The 24,614-nt window shown below is 39.1% G+C and overlaps 1 protein-coding gene and 1 long non-coding RNA gene across 2 annotated transcripts in view; both read left to right on the top strand.

The window, feature by feature from the left end:
• LOC135531973 (NACHT, LRR and PYD domains-containing protein 12-like) overlaps positions 1-24,614 on the top strand; it is a 54,858-nt gene that overhangs the window by 14,233 nt on the left and 16,011 nt on the right. Inside the window, exons 3-10 of the mRNA XM_064959665.1 lie at positions 553-605; positions 11,895-12,137; positions 12,814-14,608; positions 16,969-17,199; positions 17,446-17,619; positions 22,473-22,652; positions 23,586-23,762; positions 24,081-24,254. Coding sequence (XP_064815737.1) covers positions 553-605; positions 11,895-12,137; positions 12,814-14,608; positions 16,969-17,199; positions 17,446-17,619; positions 22,473-22,652; positions 23,586-23,762; positions 24,081-24,254 — 3,027 coding nt within the window. The remainder of the gene's footprint in view (positions 1-552; positions 606-11,894; positions 12,138-12,813; positions 14,609-16,968; positions 17,200-17,445; positions 17,620-22,472; positions 22,653-23,585; positions 23,763-24,080; positions 24,255-24,614) is intronic.
• On the top strand, positions 4,135-11,463 carry LOC135531983 (uncharacterized). Its single transcript, XR_010454264.1, has 2 exons — positions 4,135-8,355; positions 8,546-11,463. It is a non-coding gene; the product is annotated as an uncharacterized LOC135531983 (long non-coding RNA).

Below are 24,614 nucleotides of genomic sequence, written 5' to 3'. Positions count from 1 at the left end.
GGGTGCTGTTATCAGTGCAAAGGAAGGTCTCCATGTTGGAGTACCAGATTGAGGACAAAGGGGGTGCTGTTACCGGTGCAAAGGGAGGTCTCCATGTTGTAGTACCATGTTGATGACACAGGGGGTGCTGTTATCAGTGCAAAGGGAGGTCTCCATGTTGTAGTACCAGATTGAGGCCAAAGGGGGTGCTGTTACCGGTGCAAAGGGAGGTCTCCATGTTGTAGTACCAGATTGAGGCCAAAGGGGGTGCTGTTACCGGTGCAAAGGGAGGTCTCCATGTTGTAGTACCAGTTGATGACAAAGGGGGTGCTGTTATCAGTGCAAAGGGAGGTCTCCATGTTGTAGTACCATGTTGATGACACAGGGGGTGCTGTTATCAGTGCAAAGGGAGGTCTCCATGTTGTAGTACCAGATTGAGACCAAAGGGGGTGCTGTTACCGGTGCAAAGGGAGGTCTCGATGTTGTAGTACCAGATTGAGGCCAAAGGGGGCGCTGTTACCGGTGCCCAGATACTATGCATGTAATATGTATCCATGTTTGTTATTCTTCCAGACCCCCCCACTCTCTTGATTCGCCTGAGACAGAGAAGGGACGTGAAGAAAGAGGTAAGCTGTTAATCCTGAGGGGAAACACCAGACATGGTCTCATTATGTAGTAATGTATCTGACATGGTCTCATTATGTAGTAATGTATCTGAGGTAGACATGGTCTCATTATGTAGTAATGTATCTGAGGTAGACATGGTCTCATTATGTAGTAATGTATCTGAGGTAGACATGGTCTCATTATGTAGTAATGTATCTGAGGTAGACATGGTCTCATTATGTAGTAATGTATCTGACATGGTCTCATTATGTAGTAATGTATCTGACATGGTCTCATTATGTAGTAATGTATCTGACATGGTCTCATTATGTAGTAATGTATCTGAGGTAGACATGGTCTCATTATGTAGTAATGTATCTGACATGGTCTCATTATGTAGTAATGTATCTGAGGTAGACATGGTCTCATTATGTAGTAATGTATCTGACATGGTCTCATTATGTAGTAATGTATCTGACATGGTCTCATTATGTAGTAATGTATCTGACATGGTCTCATTATGTAGTAATGTATCTGACATGGTCTCATTATGTAGTAATGTATCTGACATGGTCTCATTATGTAGTAATGTATCTGAGGTAGACATGGTCTCATTATGTAGTAATGTATCTGAGGTAGACATGGTCTCATTATGTAGTAATGTATCTGAGGTAGACATGGTCTCATTATGTAGTAATGTGTCTGAGGTAGACATGGTCTCATTATGTAGTAATGTATCTGAGGTAGACATGGTCTCATTATGTAGTAATGTATCTGAGGTAGACATGGTCTCATTATGTAGTAATGTATCTGACATGGTCTCATTATGTAGTAATGTATCTGAGGTAGACATGGTCTCATTATGTAGTAATGTATCTGACATGGTCTCATTATGTAGTAATGTATCTGAGGTAGACATGGTCTCATTATGTAGTAATGTATCTGACATGGTCTCATTATGTAGTAATGTATCTGAGGTAGACATGGTCTCATTATGTAGTAATGTATCTGACATGGTCTCATTATGTAGTAATGTATCTGACATGGTCTCATTATGTAGTAATGTATCTGACATGGTCTCATTATGTAGTAATGTATCATAGGTAGACATGGTCTCATTATGTAGTAATGTATCTGAGGTAGACATGGTCTCATTATGTAGTAATGTATCTGAGGTAGACATGGTCTCATTATGTAGTAATGTATCTGACATGGTCTCATTATGTAGTAATGTATCTGAGGTAGACATGGTCTCATTATGTAGTAATGTATCTGACATGGTCTCATTATGTAGTAATGTATCTGAGGTAGACATGGTCTCATTATGTAGTAATGTATCTGACATGGTCTCATTATGTAGTAATGTATCTGAGGTAGACATGGTCTCATTATGTAGTAATGTATCTGAGGTAGACATGGTCTCATTATGTAGTAATGTATCTGAGGTAGACATGGTCTCATTATGTACTAATGTATCTGAGGTAGACATGGTCTCATTATGTAGTAATGTATCTGACATGGTCTCATTATGTAGTAATGTATCTGACATGGTCTCATTATGTAGTAATGTATCTGAGGTAGACATGGTCTCATTATGTAGTAATGTATCTTACATGGTCTCATTATGTAGTAATGTATCTGACATGGTCTCATTATGTAGTAATGTATCTGAGGTAGACATGGTCTCATTATGTAGTAATGTATCTGAGGTAGACATGGTCTCATTATGTAGTAATGTATCTGAGGTAGACATGGTCTCATTATGTAGTAATGTATCTGACATGGTCTCATTATGTAGTAATGTATCTGAGGTAGACATGGTCTCATTATGTAGTAATGTATCTGAGGTCTCATTATGACATGGCCTCATTATGTAGTAATGTATCTGAGGTAGACATGGTCTCATTATGTAGTAATGTATCTGACATGGTCTCATTATGTAGTAATGTATCTGAGGTAGACATGGCCTCATTATGTAGTAATGTATCTGATTATGTAGTAATGACATGGTCTCATTATGTAGTAATGTATCTGAGGTAGACATGGTCTCATTATGTAGTAATGTATCTGAGGTAGACATGGTCTCATTATGTAGTAATGTATCTGAGGTAGACATGGTCTCATTATGTAGTAATGTATCTGACATGGTCTCATTATGTAGTAATGTATCTGAGGTAGACATGGTCTCATTATGTAGTAATGTATCTGAGGTATTATGTAGACATGGTCTCATTATGTAGTAATGTATCTGACATGGTCTCATTATGTAGTAATGTATCTGAGGTAGACATGGTCTCATTATGTAGTAATGTATCTGAGGTAGACATGGCCTCATTATGTAGTAATGTATCTGAGGTAGACATGGTCTCATTATGTAGTAATGTATCTGACATGGTCTCATTATGTAGTAATGTATCTGAGGTAGACATGGCCTCATTATGTAGTAATGTATCTGAGGTAGACATGGTCTCATTATGTAGTAATGTATCTGAGGTAGACATGGTCTCATTATGTAGTAATGTATCTGACATGGTCTCATTATGTAGTAATGTATCTGACATGGTCTCATTATGTAGTAATGTATCTGAGGTAGACATGGTCTCATTATGTAGTAATGTATCTGACATGGTCTCATTATGTAGTAATGTATCTGAGGTAGACATGGTCTCATTATGTAGTAATGTATCTGACATGGTCTCATTATGTAGTAATGTATCTGAGGTAGACATGGTCTCATTATGTAGTAATGTATCTGAGGTAGACATGGTCTCATTATGTAGTAATGTATCTGACATGGTCTCATTATGTAGTAATGTATCTGACATGGTCTCATTATGTAGTAATGTATCTGACATGGTCTCATTATGTAGTAATGTATCTGACATGGTCTCATTATGTAGTAATGTATCTGACATGGTCTCATTATGTAGTAATGTATCTGAGTTAGACATGGTCTCATTATGTAGTAATGTATCTGACATGGTCTCATTATGTAGTAATGTATCTGAGTTAGACATGGTCTCATTATGTAGTAATGTATCTGAGGTAGACATGGTCTCATTATGTAGTAATGTATCTGACATGGTCTCATTATGTAGTAATGTATCTGAGGTAGACATGGTCTCATTATGTAGTATTGTATCTGAGGTAGACATGGTCTCATTATGTACTAATGTATCTGAGGTAGACATGGTCTCATTATGTAGTAATGTATCTGACATGGTCTCATTATGTAGTAATGTATCTGAGGTAGACATGGTCTCATTATGTAGTAATGTATCTGAGGTAGACATGGTCTCATTATGTAGTAATGTATCTGAGGTAGACATGGTCTCATTATGTAGTAATGTATCTGAGGTAGACATGGTCTCATTATGTAGTAATGTATCTGACATGGTCTCATTATGTAGTAATGTATCTGAGGTGAAACACCAGACATGGTCTCATTATGTAGTAATGTATCTGACATGGTCTCATTATGTAGTAATGTATCTGACATGGTCTCATTATGTAGTAATGTATCTGACATGGTCTCATTATGTAGTAATGTATCTGACATGGTCTCATTATGTAGTAATGTATCTGACATGGTCTCATTATGTAGTAATGTATCTGACATGGTCTCATTATGTAGTAATGTATCTGACATGGTCTCATTATGTAGTAATGTATTTGAGGTAGACATGGTCTCATTATGTAGTAATGTATCTGAGGTCAAAACACCAGACATGGTCTCATTATGTAGTAATGTATCTGACATGGTCTCATTATGTAGTAATGTATCTGAGGTAGACATGGTCTCATTATGTAGTAATGTATCTGAGTTGAAACACCAGACATGGTCTCATTATGTAGTAATGTATCTGAGTTGAAACACCAGACATGGTCTCATTATGTAGTAATGTATCTGAGGTAGACATGGTCTCATTATGTAGTAATGTATCTGAGGTGAAACACCAGACATGGTCTCATTATGTAGTAATGTATCTGAGGTAGACATGGTCTCATTATGTAGTAATGTATCTGAGGTGAAACACCAGACATGGTCTCATTATGTACTAATGTATCTGAGGTAGACATGGTCTCATTATGTAGTAATGTATCTGAGGTGAAACACCAGACATGGTCTCATTATGTAGTAATGTATCTGAGGAAGACATGGTCTCATTATGTAGTAATGTATCTGAGGTAGACATGGTCTCATTATGTAGTAATGTATTTGAGGTAGACATGGTCCCATTATGTAGTAATGTATCAGACATGGTGTCATTATGTAGTAATGTATCTGAGGTGAAACAACAGACATGGTCTCATTATGTAGTAATGTATCAGACATGGTGTCATTATGTAGTAATGTATCTGAGGTAGACATGGTCTCATTATGTAGTAATGTATCTGAGGTGAAACACCAGACATGGTCTCATTATGTAGTAATGTATCTGAGGTAGACATGGTCTCATTATGTAGTAATGTATCTGACATGGTCTCATTATGTAGTAATGTATCTGAGGTAGACATGGTCTCATTATGTAGTAATGTATCAGACATGGTCTCATTATGTAGTAATGTATCTGAGGTAGACATGGTCTCATTATGTAGTAATGTATCTGAGGTAGACATGGTCTCATTATGTAGTAATGTATCTGAGGTGAAACACCAGACATGGTCTCATTATGTAGTAATGTATCTGAGGTGAAAACACCAGACATGGTCTCATTATGTAGTAATGTATCTGACATGGTCTCATTATGTAGTAATGTATCTGAGGTAGACATGGTCTCATTATGTAGTAATGTATCTGAGGTGAAACACCAGACATGGTCTCATTATGTAGTAATGTATCTGAGGTAGACATGGTCTCATTATGTAGTAATGTATCTGAGGTAGACATGGTCTCATTATGTATTAATGTTTCTGAGGTGAAACACCAGACATGGTCTCATTATGTAGTAATGTATCTGAGGTGAAACACCAGACATGGTCTCATTATGTAGTAATGTATCTGACATGGTCTCATTATGTAGTAATGTATCTGAGGTAGACATGGTCTCATTATGTAGTAATGTATCTGAGGTGAAACACCAGACATGGTCTCATTATGTAGTAATGTATCTGAGGTAGACATGGTCTCATTATGTAGTAATGTATCTGAGGTGAAACACCAGACATGGTCTCATTATGTACTAATGTATCTGAGGTAGACATGGTCTCATTATGTAGTAATGTATCTGAGGTGAAACACCAGACATGGTCTCATTATGTAGTAATGTATCTGAGGAAGACATGGTCTCATTATGTAGTAATGTATCTGAGGTAGACATGGTCTCATTATGTAGTAATGTATTTGAGGTAGACATGGTCCCATTATGTAGTAATGTATCAGACATGGTGTCATTATGTAGTAATGTATCTGAGGTGAAACAACAGACATGGTCTCATTATGTAGTAATGTATCAGACATGGTGTCATTATGTAGTAATGTATCTGAGGTAGACATGGTCTCATTATGTAGTAATGTATCTGAGGTGAAACACCAGACATGGTCTCATTATGTAGTAATGTATCTGAGGTAGACATGGTCTCATTATGTAGTAATGTATCTGACATGGTCTCATTATGTAGTAATGTATCTGAGGTAGACATGGTCTCATTATGTAGTAATGTATCAGACATGGTCTCATTATGTAGTAATGTATCTGAGGTAGACATGGTCTCATTATGTAGTAATGTATCTGAGGTAGACATGGTCTCATTATGTAGTAATGTATCTGAGGTGAAACACCAGACATGGTCTCATTATGTAGTAATGTATCTGAGGTGAAACACCAGACATGGTCTCATTATGTAGTAATGTATCTGACATGGTCTCATTATGTAGTAATGTATCTGAGGTAGACATGGTCTCATTATGTAGTAATGTATCTGAGTTGAAACACCAGACATGGTCTCATTATGTAGTAATGTATCTGAGGTAGACATGGTCTCATTATGTAGTAATGTATCTGAGGTGAAACACCAGACATGGTCTCATTATGTAGTAATGTATCTGAGGTAGACATGGTCTCATTATGTAGTAATGTATCTGACATGGTCTCATTATGTAGTAATGTATCTGAGGTGAAACATCAGACATGGTCTCATTATGTAGTAATGTATCTGAGTTGAAACACCAGACATGGTCTCATTATGTAGTAATGTATCTGACATGGTCTCATTATGTAGTAATGTATCTGAGGTAGACATGGTCTCATTATGTAGTAATGTATCTGACATGGTCTCATTATGTAGTAATGTATCTGACATGGTCTCATTATGTAGTAATGTATCTGAGGTAGACATGGTCTCATTATGTAGTAATGTATCTGAGGTCAAAACACCAGACATGGTCTCATTATGTAGTAATGTATCTGACATGGTCTCATTATGTAGTAATGTATCTGAGGTGAAACACCAGACATGGTCTCATTATGTAGTAATGTATCTGAGGTAGACATGGTCTCATTATGTAGTAATGTATCTGAGTTGAAACACCAGACATGGTCTCATTATGTAGTAATGTATCTGAGGTAGACATGGTCTCATTATGTAGTAATGTATCTGAGGTAGACATGGTCTCATTATGTAGTAATGTATCTGAGGTGAAACACCAGACATGGTCTCATTATGTAGTAATGTATCTGAGGAGAAACATCTGACATGGTCTCATTATGTAGTAATGTATCTGAGGTAGACATGGTCTCATTATGTAGTAATGTATCTGAGTTGAAACACCAGACATGGTCTCATTATGTAGTAATGTATCTGACATGGTCTCATTATGTAGTAATGTATCTGAGGTAGACATGGTCTCATTATGTAGTAATGTATCTGAGGTGAAACACCAGACATGGTCTCATTATGTAGTAATGTATCTGAGGTAGACATGGTCTCATTATGTAGTAATGTATCTGAGGTGAAACACCAGACATGGTCTCATTATGTACTAATGTATCTGAGGTAGACATGGTCTCAATATGTAGTAATGTATCTGAGGTGAAACACCAGACATGGTCTCATTATGTAGTAATGTATCTGAGGAAGACATGGTCTCATTATGTAGTAATGTATCTGAGGTAGACATGGTCTCATTATGTAGTAATGTATTTGAGGTAGACATGGTCCCATTATGTAGTAATGTATCAGACATGGTGTCATTATGTAGTAATGTATCTGAGGTGAAACAACAGACATGGTCTCATTATGTAGTAATGTATCAGACATGGTGTCATTATGTAGTAATGTATCTGAGGTAGACATGGTCTCATTATGTAGTAATGTATCTGAGGTGAAACACCAGACATGGTCTCATTATGTAGTAATGTATCTGAGGTAGACATGGTCTCATTATGTAGTAATGTATCTGACATGGTCTAATTATGTAGTAATGTATCTGAGGTAGACATGGTCTCATTATGTAGTAATGTATCAGACATGGTCTCATTATGTAGTAATGTATCTGAGGTAGACATGGTCTCATTATGTAGTAATGTATCTGAGGTAGACATGGTCTCATTATGTAGTAATGTATCTGAGGTGAAACACCAGACATGGTCTCATTATGTAGTAATGTATCTGAGGTGAAACACCAGACATGGTCTCATTATGTAGTAATGTATCTGACATGGTCTCATTATGTAGTAATGTATCTGAGGTAGACATGGTCTCATTATGTAGTAATGTATCTGAGTTGAAACACCAGACATGGTCTCATTATGTAGTAATGTATCTGAGGTAGACATGGTCTCATTATGTAGTAATGTATCTGAGGTGAAACACCAGACATGGTCTCATTATGTAGTAATGTATCTGAGGTAGACATGGTCTCATTATGTAGTAATGTATCTGACATGGTCTCATTATGTAGTAATGTATCTGAGGTGAAACATCAGACATGGTCTCATTATGTAGTAATGTATCTGAGTTGAAACACCAGACATGGTCTCATTATGTAGTAATGTATCTGACATGGTCTCATTATGTAGTAATGTATCTGAGGTAGACATGGTCTCATTATGTAGTAATGTATCTGACATGGTCTCATTATGTAGTAATGTATCTGACATGGTCTCATTATGTAGTAATGTATCTGAGGTAGACATGGTCTCATTATGTAGTAATGTATCTGAGGTCAAAACACCAGACATGGTCTCATTATGTAGTAATGTATCTGACATGGTCTCATTATGTAGTAATGTATCTGAGGTGAAACACCAGACATGGTCTCATTATGTAGTAATGTATCTGAGGTAGACATGGTCTCATTATGTAGTAATGTATCTGAGTTGAAACACCAGACATGGTCTCATTATGTAGTAATGTATCTGAGGTAGACATGGTCTCATTATGTAGTAATGTATCTGAGGTAGACATGGTCTCATTATGTAGTAATGTATCTGAGGTGAAACACCAGACATGGTCTCATTATGTAGTAATGTATCTGAGGAGAAACATCTGACATGGTCTCATTATGTAGTAATGTATCTGAGGTAGACATGGTCTCATTATGTAGTAATGTATCTGAGTTGAAACACCAGACATGGTCTCATTATGTAGTAATGTATCTGAGGTGAAACACCAGACATGGTCTCATTATGTAGTAATGTATCTGAGGAGAAACATCTGACATGGCCTCATTATGTAGTAATGTATCTGAGGTAGACATGGTCTCATTATGTAGTAATGTATCTGAGGTAGACATGGTCTCATTATGTAGTAATGTATCTGAGGTGAAACACCAGACATGGTCTCATTATGTAGTAATGTATCTGAGGTAGACATGGTCTAATTATGTAGTAATGTATCTGAGGTAGACATGGTCTCATTATGTAGTAATGTATCTGACATGGTCTCATTATGTAGTGATGTATCTGAGGTGTTCTCATTATGTAGTAATGTATCTGACATGGTCTCATTATGTAGTAATGTATCTGACATGGTCTCATTATGTAGTAATGTATCTGACATGGTCTCATTATGTAGTAATGTATCTGACATGGTCTCATTATGTAGTAATGTATCTGACATGGTCTCATTATGTAGTAATGTATCTGACATGGTCTCATTATGTAGTAATGTATCTGAGGTAGACATGGTCTCATTATGTAGTAATGTATCTGAGGTAGACATGGTCTCATTATGTAGTAATGTATCTGACATGGTCTCATTATGTAGTAATGTATCTGACATGGTCTCATTATGTAGTAATGTATCTGAGGTGAAACACCAGACATGGTCTCATTATGTAGTAATGTATCTGACATGGTCTCATTATGTAGTAATGTATCTGAGGTAGACATGGTCTCATTATGTAGTAATGTATCTGAGGTGAAACAACAGACATGGTCTCATTATGTAGTAATGTATCTGAGGTAGACATGGTCTCATTATGTCGTAATGTATCTGACATGGTCTCATTATGTAGTAATGTATCTGAGGTAGACATGGTCTCATTATGTAGTAATGTATCTGAGGTGAAACACCAGACATGGTCTCATTATGTAGTAATGTATCTGAGGTAGACATGGTCTCATTATGTAGTAATGTATCTGAGGTGAAACACCAGACATGGTCTCATTATGTACTAATGTATCTGAGGTAGACATGGTCTCATTATGTAGTAATGTAATCTGAGGTAGACATGGTCTCATTATGTAGTAATGTATCTGACATGGTCTCATTATGTAGTAATGTATCTGAGGTAGACATGGTCTCATTATGTAGTAATGTAACTGAGGTAGACATGGTCTCATTATGTAGTAATGTATCTGAGGTAGACATGGTCTCATTATGTACTAATGTATCTGAGGTAGACATGGTCTCATTATGTAGTAATGTATCTAACATGGTCTCATTATGTAGTAATGTATCTGAGGTAGACATGGTCTCATTATGTAGTAATGTATCTGAGGTAGACATGGTCTCATTATGTAGTAATGTATCTGACATGGTCTCATTATGTAGTAATGTATCTGAGGTGAAACACCAGACATGGTCTCATTATGTAGTAATGTATCTGACATGGTCTCATTATGTAGTAATGTAATCTGACATGGTCTCATTATGTAGTAATGTATCTGAGGTAGACATGGTCTCATTATGTAGTAATGTATCTGACATGGTCTCATTATGTAGTAATGTATCTGAGGTGAAACACCAGACATGGTCTCATTATGTAGTAATGTATCTGACATGGTCTCATTATGTAGTAATGTATCTGACATGGTCTCATTATGTAGTAATGTATCTGAGGTAGACATGGTCTCATTTTGTAGTAATGTATCTGAGGTGAAACAACAGACATGGTCTCATTATGTAGTAATGTATCTGAGGTAGACATGGTCTCATTATGTAGTAATGTATCTGACATGGTCTCATTATGTAGTAATGTATCTGACATGGTCTCATTATGTAGTAATGTATCTGAGGTGAAACACCAGACATGGTCTCATTATGTAGTAATGTATCTGACATGGTCTCATTATGTAGTAATGTAATCTGACATGGTCTCATTATGTAGTAATGTATCTGACATGGTCTCATTATGTAGTAATGTATCTGACATGGTCTCATTATGTAGTAATGTATCTGAGGTGAAACACCAGACATGGTCTCATTATGTAGTAATGTATCTGACATGGTCTCATTATGTAGTAATGTATCTGACATGGTCTCATTATGTAGTAATGTATCAGACATGGTCTCATTATGTAGTAATGTATCTGAGGTAGACATGGTCTCATTATGTAGTAATGTATCTGAGGTGAAACAACAGACATGGTCTCATTATGTAGTAATGTATCTGACATGGTCTCATTATGTAGTAATGTATCTGACATGGTCTCATTATGTAGTAATGTATCTGAGGTAGACATGGTCTCATTATGTAGTAATGTATCTGAGGTAGACATGGTCTCATTATGTAGTAATGTATCTGAGGTGAAACACCAGACATGGTCTCATTATGAAGTAATGGTTATTTTAATGAATATAGCTTTGTCCTTCTACTATTTCTATATATTCTATTTTAAATTTGTCTCGTATGTAAAATAAACACTGTACAGTTACCTATATATTTATCATGTTTTGATGTGTTTCTTACCTGTGTGTGTGTGTGTGTGTGTGTGTGTGTGTGTGTGTGTGTGTGTGTGTGTGTGTGTGTGTGTGTGTGTGTGTGTGTGTGTGTGTGTGTGTGTGTGTGTGTGTGTGTGTGTGTGTGTGTGTGTGTGTGTGTGTGTGTGTGTGCATAATACACCTGTCCTTCTCTACTCCAGATGCTAAATTGGTGGATGATAACCGGGCGGACCTCATTCAGAGGGTTACCATGGTGATGCCCATAGCAGATGCACTGTTCCAGTGGGGTATGATCCACCAAGAGGCGTACAATAAGATTAAAGCTGCCCGGACCAGTCAGGATCAGATGAGGGAGCTGTTCGAGTTCTTAAACGCAAATAAAGTCAAATCAGCCTTCTATAGGCTCCTTCTGAAAGTAGAGGCTTATTTGTTCCCGGTGCCAGGTAGGTTGGTTGTCTCTCTCTCTCTAACTCTCTCTCTCATCAGTGTCCTCTAAACCACATATGATACCACTGACTGAAGTCTGTTGGAATTAGAATCAGAATTAAGGGCTCGAACCATCCATTTTATGTCTGATATACCACAGCTTTTAACCAATCAGCATCCAGAACCCAAACCACCCAGTTTATAATAAACATTTAATAACAACGCTAATATTATAAATCATGCAGGCACAATTTATAGTACAATATGTACGTGTGTTTTGTAAATTGTGCACAGTATTTAGCAATAATAATTAACCAGTTTCGATGTGTGTGTGTGTGTGTGTGTGTGTGTGTGTGTGTGTGTGTGTGTGTGTGTGTGTGTGTGTGTGTGTGTGTGTGTGTGTGTGTGTGTGTGTGTGTGTGTGTGTGTGTGTGTGTGTGTGTGTGTGTGGATAAGTGTGGATAAGTGTATATCTGTGTGCTGTGGAAAGTCAGTGCAGGTGTTCAGTCCAGTTCAAGTGTTCAGCAGTCTTGCAGATAGAAACTGTTTCTGAGCCTGTTGGTATCAATCTGCCCGATACTTAGCTCGTGGCTGGGGTTTGTGGTGTCCTTGGTGATGCTTCTGGACTTTCTCAGACTCACTTTCTCTTGTAACTTTACTTATTGACGTTTTAAAGTGTGTTGTTCTTTCCAGTGGATGACGACACACAAAGAATTAAGGACAAACTTAAAGACAGTCTGAAGACGAGGTTTGGATTTGTGTTTGAAGGCACCGCAGTGGAACAAACTCCCCTCAGCAACATCTACACACAGCTCTACATCACACAAGGACAGAGTGAAGGAGTTAATAGAGAACATGAGATCCGGCAGATTGAATATACACGCAGGGCCAAAACATCTACAGACACTCCAATCAACTGCAATGACATCTTCAAGCCCTTATCTGGAGAAGACAGAGAAAAGGAGAGACCCATCAGAGCTGTGCTGATGAAGGGCATCGCTGGCATTGGAAAAACAGTCTCTGTGCAGAAGTTCATCCTCGACTGGGCTGAAAGAAAAGCTAATCAGGATGTTGATTTCATCTTTGTGCTTCCACTCCGAGAGCTGAATCTGATTCAAGATGACCAGTACAGTCTTCATGGACTTTTGCGTTACTTCCACCCTGAACTTACAGCGATAAAAGAGGCAAAGACATATGATACCTGCAAAGTCATGTTCATCTTTGATGGTCTGGATGAAAGCAGACTGCCATTAGGTTTTCATCAGAACAAGAGGTTGACTGATCTAACTGAGACATCATCAGTTGACAGGTTGATGACAAACCTCATCGAGGGGAATCTACTCCCTGAAGCTCTCCTATGGATAACCTCCCGACCAGCAGCAGCCAATCAGGTCCCCTGTAAGTACATTGACAAGGTGACAGAAGTACGAGGGTTCAACGACAAACAGAAAGAAGAATACTTTAAGAAGAATGTTGAGGATGAGAACCGGGCCAGGAGAATCATCTCACACATTAATACATCAAGGAGCATCCATATCATGTGCCACATACCAGTCTTCTGTTGGATTACTGCTAGGGTTCTTGAGCAAATGTTGAGTGAAGATAAGAGTGGAGAGATCACAACTCTGACTGAGATGTACAATCACTTCCTGCTCATTCAGACAAACCTGAAAAGCAAGAAGTACGATGGGGAAAATGAGACTGATCTGGACATAATCATAGAAAGACACAAAGAAATCATTCTCAAACTGGCACAACTTGCATTTGAACAGCTGGTGAAGGGCAATCTCATATTCCCTAAGAAAGACCTGGAGGAGTGTGGCATTGATGTCAGTGAAGCCTCAGTGTACTCTGGGTTTTGCACAGAAATCCTGAAAGAGGAGTATGGGCTGTATCGGAAGAAAGTGTACTGCTTTGTCCACCTGAGCTTCCAGGAGTTCCTTGCTGCTCTGTATGTGTTCCACTGCTGTGCGAGCAAGAACATCAAGGCCCTGGAGCCTTTCATTGGGGATGTGTCATCAGAGCTGTCCTTGTCTGAGCTGCTGAAGATGATGGTGGATAAAGCCTTGGAGAGTGAGAATGGACACCTGGACCTGTTCCTCCGCTTCCTTGTTGGCATCTCAACAGAATCCAACCAGAGACTGTTACATGACCTACTGCCACAAACAGAGATCAGCTCAGAGACTGTCAAGGAAATTAAGAAATACCTCAGGGAGCCGAACGTAGAGCAAGTCTCACCTGATAGGTACATCAATCTACTCATCTGCTTGACTGAGATGAACGATGATTCAGTACATGAGGACATTGACAAGTTCCTGAAGTCAGGAAATGAAACAGGAAAGGAACTTGCAGGTGCACACTTCTCATCACTGGCCAACGCACTGCTGATGTCAAAGGGTGTGCTGGATGAGATTGACCTGAGGACATACAACTTGTCCCCTGGGTGTACGAGACTGGTCCCAGCTGTAAGGAAATGGAGAAAGGCCATGTAAGTAATATCATAAAGTCAAAATCACCAAATATCTATCAATAGTTATATCAGACGGATTGCAACCAATGAGGGCCACTAAATTAACGCTAAAATCAACCACACGGTGATCTCAATTGCCACCAATTGTTAGTGTAATCTTCCACCTTTACGACAATGACAAAAATAATCATCTTCATGTAAAATATCATCACACGAGAAGTGTTTGAAAAAGTCCAGAGAATGTCGATATACACCTTCCTCGACGCTCACCAAACAAAAGAAAAGCCATTGTCCAGCACTGGGCATGAACTCATGACCCTCAGAGTTGTAGCGCGCTCCTTAGGTCACCGTGCTACTGGAGTACACAGTGCTCTAGCAAGCCGGGAGAGTAATTGGCGATACTTCATGGTATCAAGTATTTCTCCAAACACCCAGACAAGGCTACTCTTCTTGATGTTATCATCACAAATAATCCTGATATGGTATAAATCTGGTGTTTTCTGTAATGACCTAAGTGATCATTGTTTTACAGCCTGTGTTCGTAATGGCTGCTCAGTGAAAAGACCTGTCCTGATTTGACATAGACGCTTGCTAAAAAAATGTAACGAGCAAAGCCTTTCTTAATAAACTGGCCTCTGTAAAATGGTATAGAATCAGCTTGATCCCCTCTGTCGAAAAACTTGGACCTTTTTTGATATTGTCAGTGTTATTGTTTACAAACACACCCACATAAAGAAAATGAGAATTAAAAACAGGTTCAGCCCCTGGTTCGACCGTGATCTGGCAGAGTTACTCCACCTCAAGAATTGCATTTGGCGAAAGGCTCGGCACACGCATACTCAGGCTGACTCGCTCTCGTTCAGGCAAATGAGAAATAAGTGCACTCAGGCTATCCGGAAGGCCAAAGTTAGTTACTTTAACCTTTCTGTTAGCGTCCCACATCGACAACAGTCAGTGAAATTGCAGGGCGCCATATTCAAAACAACAACAATCCCATAATTAAAATTCCTCAAACGTACAAGTATTTTACACCATTTTAAAAATAAACTTCTTGTAAATCCAGCCAGAGGGTCCGATTTCAAATAGGCTTTACGGCGAAAGCACACTTTTTGCAGTTTTTTCAGTTTTTGATTTGTTAAAAAAGTTTGAAATATCCAATAAATGTCGTTCCACTTCATGATTGTGTCCCACTTGTTGTTGATTCTTCACAAAAAAATACAGTTTTATATCTTTATGTTTGAAGCCTGAAATGTGGCAAAAGGTCGCAAAAGGTCGCAAAGTTCAAGGGGGCCGAATACTCTCGGAAGGCACTGTATATTTGAACATTTCATTTAGGATACCATCAACACCCAGGCCTTTTTGTGTTTATATTTTGTCCTGTACAGATGTCAGATCTGAAATCCTTTTTTTAGCTAATTTCTACCAGAATTCTCCCTTGCACTCCATTTGGAAAATCAGCGTGTCTATTGTGAAAGGGGAGAGAATAAGACCGCTCAGAGTAAGTGGCTTAGCTGAAAGCCATGAGTTGTTTTTTGCGCATGGCCGTGAGCGTGCCGTTCGTTCTCTTTCCTTTCTGATGACAACGGAATTGTCCGGTTGGAATATTATTGAAGATGTATGATAAAAACATCCTAAAGATTGATAATATACATCGTTTGACATGTTTCTACGAACTTTAATTGAACTTTTTTGACTATTCGTCTGGACTGGACCGCTTTGTGCCTATGGATTACTTGACGAAACGTGCAAACAAAAAAGAGGTATTTGGAAATAAAGATTATCGAACAAAACAAACATTTGTTGTCTAACATGGAGTCCTGGGAGTGCCATCCTGTGAAGATCATCAAAGGTTAGTGATTAATTTAATCACTATTTCTGACTTTTGTGACACCTCTCCTTGGTTGGAAAATGGCTGTATGGTTTTCTGTGGCTAGGCGCTGACCTAACATAATTGCATGGTGTGCTTTCGCTGTAAAGCCTATTTGAAATCGGACACCGTGGCTGGATTAACAAGAAGTGTATCTTTAAAATGTGTATAACACTTGTACGTTTGAGGAATTTTAATTATGAGATTTCTGTTGTTTGAATTTGGCGCCCTGCAATTTCACTGGCTGTTGGCGAGGTGGGACGCTCACATCCCAAACCATCCCAGAGAGGTTAACTTCTTTAGGAACACAGCCCTAATGTTGGTAACTAACATCATTATGTTGTCATCCAGAGTAACATTGAATTATTTTCCATGCTACCACACATACAGCAGGTTTTTAAAGGACCAAAGAGTTTGGTCTCCTTTGTGTTTTAATTTTTGCCATGGAAAAGATATCATGATACTGGTATCATCACAGCCCTAATGGATTATATTTTCTCTGTATCTACAGACTGATTGGCTTTGAACTCTCTATGGAGGACTACGAATCACTGGCCTCCATTCTCCAATCAGCAGACTCACATCTAAGAGAGCTGCACCTGGACGACATCGGGGAGCGTGATCCGGATGGTGTCGATGATCCTGATGGTGACGATGAGGCCAGACTGACTGTTCTCGTTGCTGCGCTGACTGTTGTCCTCGCTGCACTGAAACATCCACACTGTAAACTGGAGACACTGAGGTCAGTAGTATTGAGGAGGTCTTCTCATGATGAAAACTATAAAAGATGAATCATTGTTGGTAGGGGTAGAATTATCATTCCTTGAACATGATGTGTTTGTCACTCACAGAACTTCCGACACACACAGCAGACTCATCTGAGGAAGATTTTGACCTCACTGTGCTGAATGTGTTATAATGCTGGTATGTGTCCCTGACCTGCATTACATCACACTCTGTCTGAGTGATATTGTCTCTGTTTCTACAGACTGGGTGGCTATAAACTCTCCGAAGAGCACTGTGGATTACTGCCCTCTGCTCTCCAATCAGCAGACTCACATCTGAGAGAACTGGACCTGAGAGACACCAAGCTGTCTGATGGTGGTGGGAGGGAACTCTTCACTTCTCTGAAACATCAGAACTGTAAACTGCACAAACTGCGGTGAGTTCTCTGGGAGGGTTGATCACATGACAATAGCCTGAACACGTCGTCATTGTTGGACACAGTTTGTTGGAGTAAAATTATCTGTAATAATTAACTGTGAACAGACATTATTTATCCATTTAGATTTATTTTAATGACCACAGGCCTAAAGACAGACACAAACCTACAGACATGACTACAATACCTACAGACATGACTACAATACCTACAGACATGACTACAATACCTACAGACATGAATACAATACCTACAGACATGACTACAATACCTACAGACATGACTACAATACCTACAGACATGACTATATACCTACAGACATGACTACAATACCTACAGACATAACTACAATACCTACAGACATGACTACAATACCTACAGACATGACTACAATACCTACAGACATGACTACAATACCTACAGACATGACTACAATACCTACAGACATGACTACAATACCTACAGACATGACTATATACCTACAGACATGACTACAATACCTACAGACATAACTACAATACCTACAGACATGACAACAATACCTACAGACATGACTATATACCTACAGACATGACTACATACCTACAGACATGTATACATACCTACAGATACGAATAAATGCCTACAGACATCACCACATACCTACAGACATGTCTACATACCTACAGACATGTCTACATACCTACAGACATCACCACATACCTACAGACATGTCTACATACCTACATACATCACTACATACCTACAGACATCACCACCACCTATAGACATGACTACAATACCTACAGACATGACTATATACCTACAGACATGACTACAATACCTACAGACATGTCTACATACCTACAGACATGACTATATACCTACAGACATCACTACAATACCTACAGACATCACCACATACCTACAGACATCACTACATACCTAGAGACATCACCACCACCTACAGACATGACTACAATACCTACAGACATCACCACATACCTACAGACATGACTACAATACCTACAGACATGACTACAATACCTACAGACATGACTACATACGTACAGACATGACTACATTCCTACAGACATGACTACAATACCTACAGACATGACTATATACCTACAGACATGACTACAATACCTACAGACATGACTACAATACCTACAGACATGACTACAATACCTACAGACATGACTACAATACCTACAGACATGACTACAATACCTACAGACATGACTATATACCTACAGACATGACTACAATACCTACAGACATGACTACAATACCTACAGACATGACTATATACCTACAGACATGACTACAATACCTACAGACATAACTACAATACCTACAGACATGACAACAATACCTACAGACATGACAACAATACCTACAGACATGACTATATACCTACAGACATGACTACATACCTACAGACATGTCTACATACCTACAGATACGAATAAATGCCTACAGACATCACCACATACCTATAGACATGACTACAATACCTACAGACATCACCACATACCTACATACATCACTACATACCTACAGACATCACCACCACCTATAGACATGACTATATACCTACAGACATGACTACAATACCTACAGACATGTCTACATACCTACAGACATGACTATATACCTACAGACATGTCTACATACCTACAGACATCACCACATACATACAGACATGTCTACATACCTACAGACATGTCTACATACCTACAGACATGACTACAATACCTACAGACATGACCACCACCTATAGACATGACTACATACCTACAGACATGACTACAATACCTACAGACATGACTACATACCTACAGACATCACCACATACCTACAGACATGTCTACATACCTACATACATCACTACATACCTACAGACATCACCACCACCTATAGACATGACTACAATACCTACAGACATGACTACAATACCTATAGACATGACTATATACCTACAGACATGTCTACATACCTACAGACATGTCTACATACCTACAGACATCACTACAATACCTACAGACATCACCACATACCTACAGACATGACTATATACCTACATACATCACTACAATACCTACAGACATGACTACATACCTAGAGACATCACCACCACCTACAGACATGACTACAATACCTACAGACATCACCACATACCTACAGACATGTCTACATACCTACATACATCACTACAATACCTACAGACATGACTACATACCTAGAGACATCACCACCACCTACAGACATGACTACAATACCTACAGACATCACCACATACCTACAGACATGACTACAATACCTACAGACACGACTACAATACCTACAGACATGACTACATACCTACAGACATGACTACATTCCTACAGACATGACTACAATACCTACAGACATGACTATATACCTACAGACATGACTACAATACCTACAGACATGACTATATACCTACAGACATCACTACAATACCTACAGACATGACTACAATACCTACAGACATGACTACATACCTACAGACATGACTACAATACCTACAGACATGACTACAATACCTACAGACATGACTACAATACCCACAGACATGACTATATACCTACAGACATCACTACAATACCTACAGACATCACTACAATACCTACAGACATGACTACAATACCTACAGACATGACTACATACCTACAGACATGACTACATACCTACAGACATGACTACATGCCTACAGACATCACCACATACCTACAGACATGACTATATACCTACAGACACGACTACAATACCTACAGACATGACTACATACCTACAGACATGACTACATTCCTACAGACATGACTACAATACCTACAGACATGACTACAATACCTACAGACATAACTACAATACCTACAGACATGACTACAATATCTACAGACACGACTACAATACCTACAGACATGACTACATACCTACAGACATGACTACATTCCTACAGACATGACTACAATACCTACAGACATGACTATATACCTACAGACATGACTACAATACCTACAGACATCACCACATACCTACAAACATGACTACAATACCCACAGACATGACTACAATACCTACAGACACGACTACAATACCTACAGACATGACTACAATACCTACAGACATGACTACATACCTACAGACATGACTACATTCCTACAGACATCACTACAATACCTACAGACATCACCACATACCTACAGACATGTCTACATACCTACAGACATGACTACAATACCTACAGACATGACTACAATACCTACAGACATCACCTCATGCCTACAGACATGTCTACATACCTACAGACATGACTACATTCCTACAGACATCACTACAATACCTACAGACATCACCACATACCTACAGACATGTCTACATACCTACAGACATGACTACAATACCTACAGACATGACTACAATACCTACAGACATCACCACATACCTACAGACATGACTACAATACCTACAGACATGACTATATACCTACAGGCATGACTATAATACCTACAGACATGACTACAATACCTACAGACATGTCTACATACCTACAGACATGTCTACATACCTACAGACATGACTACATACCTACAGACATCACCACATACCTACAGACATGACAACAATACCTACAGACATGACTACAATACCTACAGACATGACTACAATACCTACAGACATGTCTACATACCTACAGACATGTCTACATGCCTACAGACATGTCTACATACCCACAGACATGACTACAATACCCACAGACATGACTACAATACCCACAGACATGACTACAATACCTACAGACATCACCACATACCTACAGACATGTCTACATACCTACAGACATGACTACAATACCTACAGACATCACCACATACCTACAGACATGACTACAATACCTACATACATCACCACATGCCTACAGACATGACTACAATACCTACAGACATCACCACATACCTACAGACATGACTACAATACCTACAGACATCACCACATGCCTACAGACATGTCTACATACCTACAGACATGTCTACATACCTACATACATCACTACAATACCTACAGACATCACTACAATACCTACAGACATGACTACATACCCTCAGACATCACCACATGCCTACAGACATGTCTACATACCTACAGACATGTCTACATACCTACAGACATGTCTACATACCTACAGACATGTCTACATGCCTACAGACATGTCTACATACCTACAGACATGTCTACATACCTACAGACATGTCTACAATACCTACAGACATGACTACATACCTACAGACATGACTACAATACCTACAGACATCACCACATACCTACAGACATGTCTACATACCTACAGACATGACTACATTCCTACAGACATCACTACAATACCTACAGACATCACCACATACCTACAGACATGTCTACATACCTACAGACATGTCTACATACCTACAGACATCACCACATGCCTACAGACATGACTACAATACCTACAGACATGTCTACAATACCCACAGACATGACTACAATACCTACAGACATCACCACATGCCTACAGACATGTCTACATACCTACAGACATCACCACATGCCTACAGACATCACCACATACCTACAGACATCACCACATGCCTACAGACATGTCTACATACCTACAGACATGACTACAATACCTACAGACATGTCTACATACCTACAGACATGACTACAATACCAGATGTACCTCACTAAGAGTTCCTGTACTAAATGTGTTACCATCTGAAAGGACAGGCTCTGAATAATGCTGTTATGTGTCTCTGACCAACACTACATCATATTCTGTATGAGTGATATTATCCCTGTTTCTACAGACTGTCTAGCTTTAGACTCTCTGAAGAGGACTGGGGATCACTGGTCTCCGTTCTCCAATCAGCAGGCTCAGCTCTGAGAGAACTGGACCTGGACCTGAGGAACAGTGGACTGTCTGATGGTGGTGGGAGGGAACTCTTCACTGCTCTGAACCATCCACACTGTAAACTACAGACACTGAGGTCAGTGTCTACACTGTAAACTACAGACACTGAGGTCAGTGTCCACACTGTAAACTACAGACACTGAGGTCAGTATCTACACTGTAAACTACAGACACTGAGGTCAGTGTCTACACTGTAAACTACAGACACTGAGGTCAGTGTCTACACTGTAAACTACAGACACTGAGGTCAATGTCTACACTGTAAACTACAGACACTGAGGTCAGTATCCACACTGTAAACTACAGACACTGAGGTCAGTATCTACACTGTAAACTATAGACACCGAGGTCAGTGTCTACACTGTAAACTATAGACACTGAGGTCAGTGTCTACACTGTAAACTACAGACACTGACGACAGTGTCTACACTGTAAACTACAGACACTGAGGTCAGTGTCTACACTGTAAACTACAGACACTGAGGTCAGTGTCTACACTGTAAACTACAGACACTGAGGTCAGTGTCTACACTGTAAACTACAGACACTGAGGTCAGTGTCTACACTGTAAACTACAGACACTGAGGTCAGTGTCTACACTGTAAACTACAGACACTGAGGTCAGTGTCTACACTGTAAACTACAGACACTGAGGTCAGTACTTTGGGAGGGTTTGTCACATGACCAGAACTCATTGATTGTTGGACAGTTTGTAAACTCAAATTGTCAAGGAGAGCATATTCAGATATATTTATTGTTGATAATAATTGCTTTTACTTGGAAGCCTGGTCAAAGATTCATATCTACTACAGGTATAACTGCATATTAACACGAGCAGACTAAAACTTGTGTTGTTCACTGCCCATAGAGACTTTCTTTGCCAAGAATGCATTTAAATTGATTAGCCTGATTTAATGGAATTGTTTGTTTTGTCTTTAATGTTTTCTCGAATGTATTTTCAAAGTTGTTTACATGTTACTCATCATGTTGCAATATATTATCCATTTAGGCTGAACGGATGTTCCCTGACAAAGAAAGGTGTGAAGCATTGGGTCAATTCAGCTCTCAGCTCAAACTCCTCTCACCTGAGAGAGCTGGATCTGAGTCACAATGACCTGCAGGATTCAGGAGTGAAGCTGCTCTCTGATGGACTGGGGAATCCACACTGTCAACTAGAGAAACTGAGGTTGGTGCATAGAAACATACCTGCTCAATACAAAGATGATATGTCAAATCACAACATCATTACAGTAGCCAGTAAGTCAGCTCAACCAATGAGGTAAATACTGTAAACTATAGACACTGAGGTCAGTATCTACACTGTAAACTATAGACACCGAGGTCAGTGGGTTAACTGGAGAATCCACATTGTAAACTAGAGAACCAGAGGTTAGTATTTAGAAACAGTATTGGTTTCATTGGAAATATGTGTATACTGTGTATCAGCTATCACCACTAGAGGGCAGCAGTCCTGTTGTAAAATCATGTTGACCTGTCTCTGCAGGCTGTCATTCTGCAGAGTCACAGAGGAAGGCTGTGTTTCTCTGGCTTCAGCTCTGAGGTCAAACCCCTCCCATCTGAGAGAACTGGACCTGAGCTTCAATCACCCAGGAGACTCTGGATTGAAGCTGCTCTCTGCTAGACTGGAGGATCCACACTCTAGACTGGAGAAACTCAAGTTAGTACAGTTACTGTGAAAATTATATTGTTGTATACATACACAGACTATGTTTCACTCACTCTGTCCGTTCCTCTGTCTCTCCCACAGTGTGGAACATACAGAAGAGATCTGGGTTAAACCACAGCTGATGAAGAAATGTAAGTGTGTTAGTTATAATAAATCCATTTATTGACCAATATATTTCCCAAACAATCGTATTATTTAACATTCTGACAAATTCTAGCCAAATTCCCTCTCCACTAACTTGTCCTCTTGTCTGCAGATGCCTGTGATCTCACACTGGACCCAAACACAGCACACAGAAACCTCTCTGAGAGAGCTGTCTGAGGGGAACAGAAGGGTGGAGAGGGTTAAAGA

The sequence above is a fragment of the Oncorhynchus masou genome, chromosome 5 (assembly GCF_036934945.1).
Source record: "Oncorhynchus masou masou isolate Uvic2021 chromosome 5, UVic_Omas_1.1, whole genome shotgun sequence".
In the NCBI taxonomy this organism is placed as follows: domain Eukaryota; kingdom Metazoa; phylum Chordata; class Actinopteri; order Salmoniformes; family Salmonidae; genus Oncorhynchus; species Oncorhynchus masou.
Note: the sequence above shows the minus strand (reverse complement) of the source record. Positions and strands in the feature narration are given on the sequence as shown.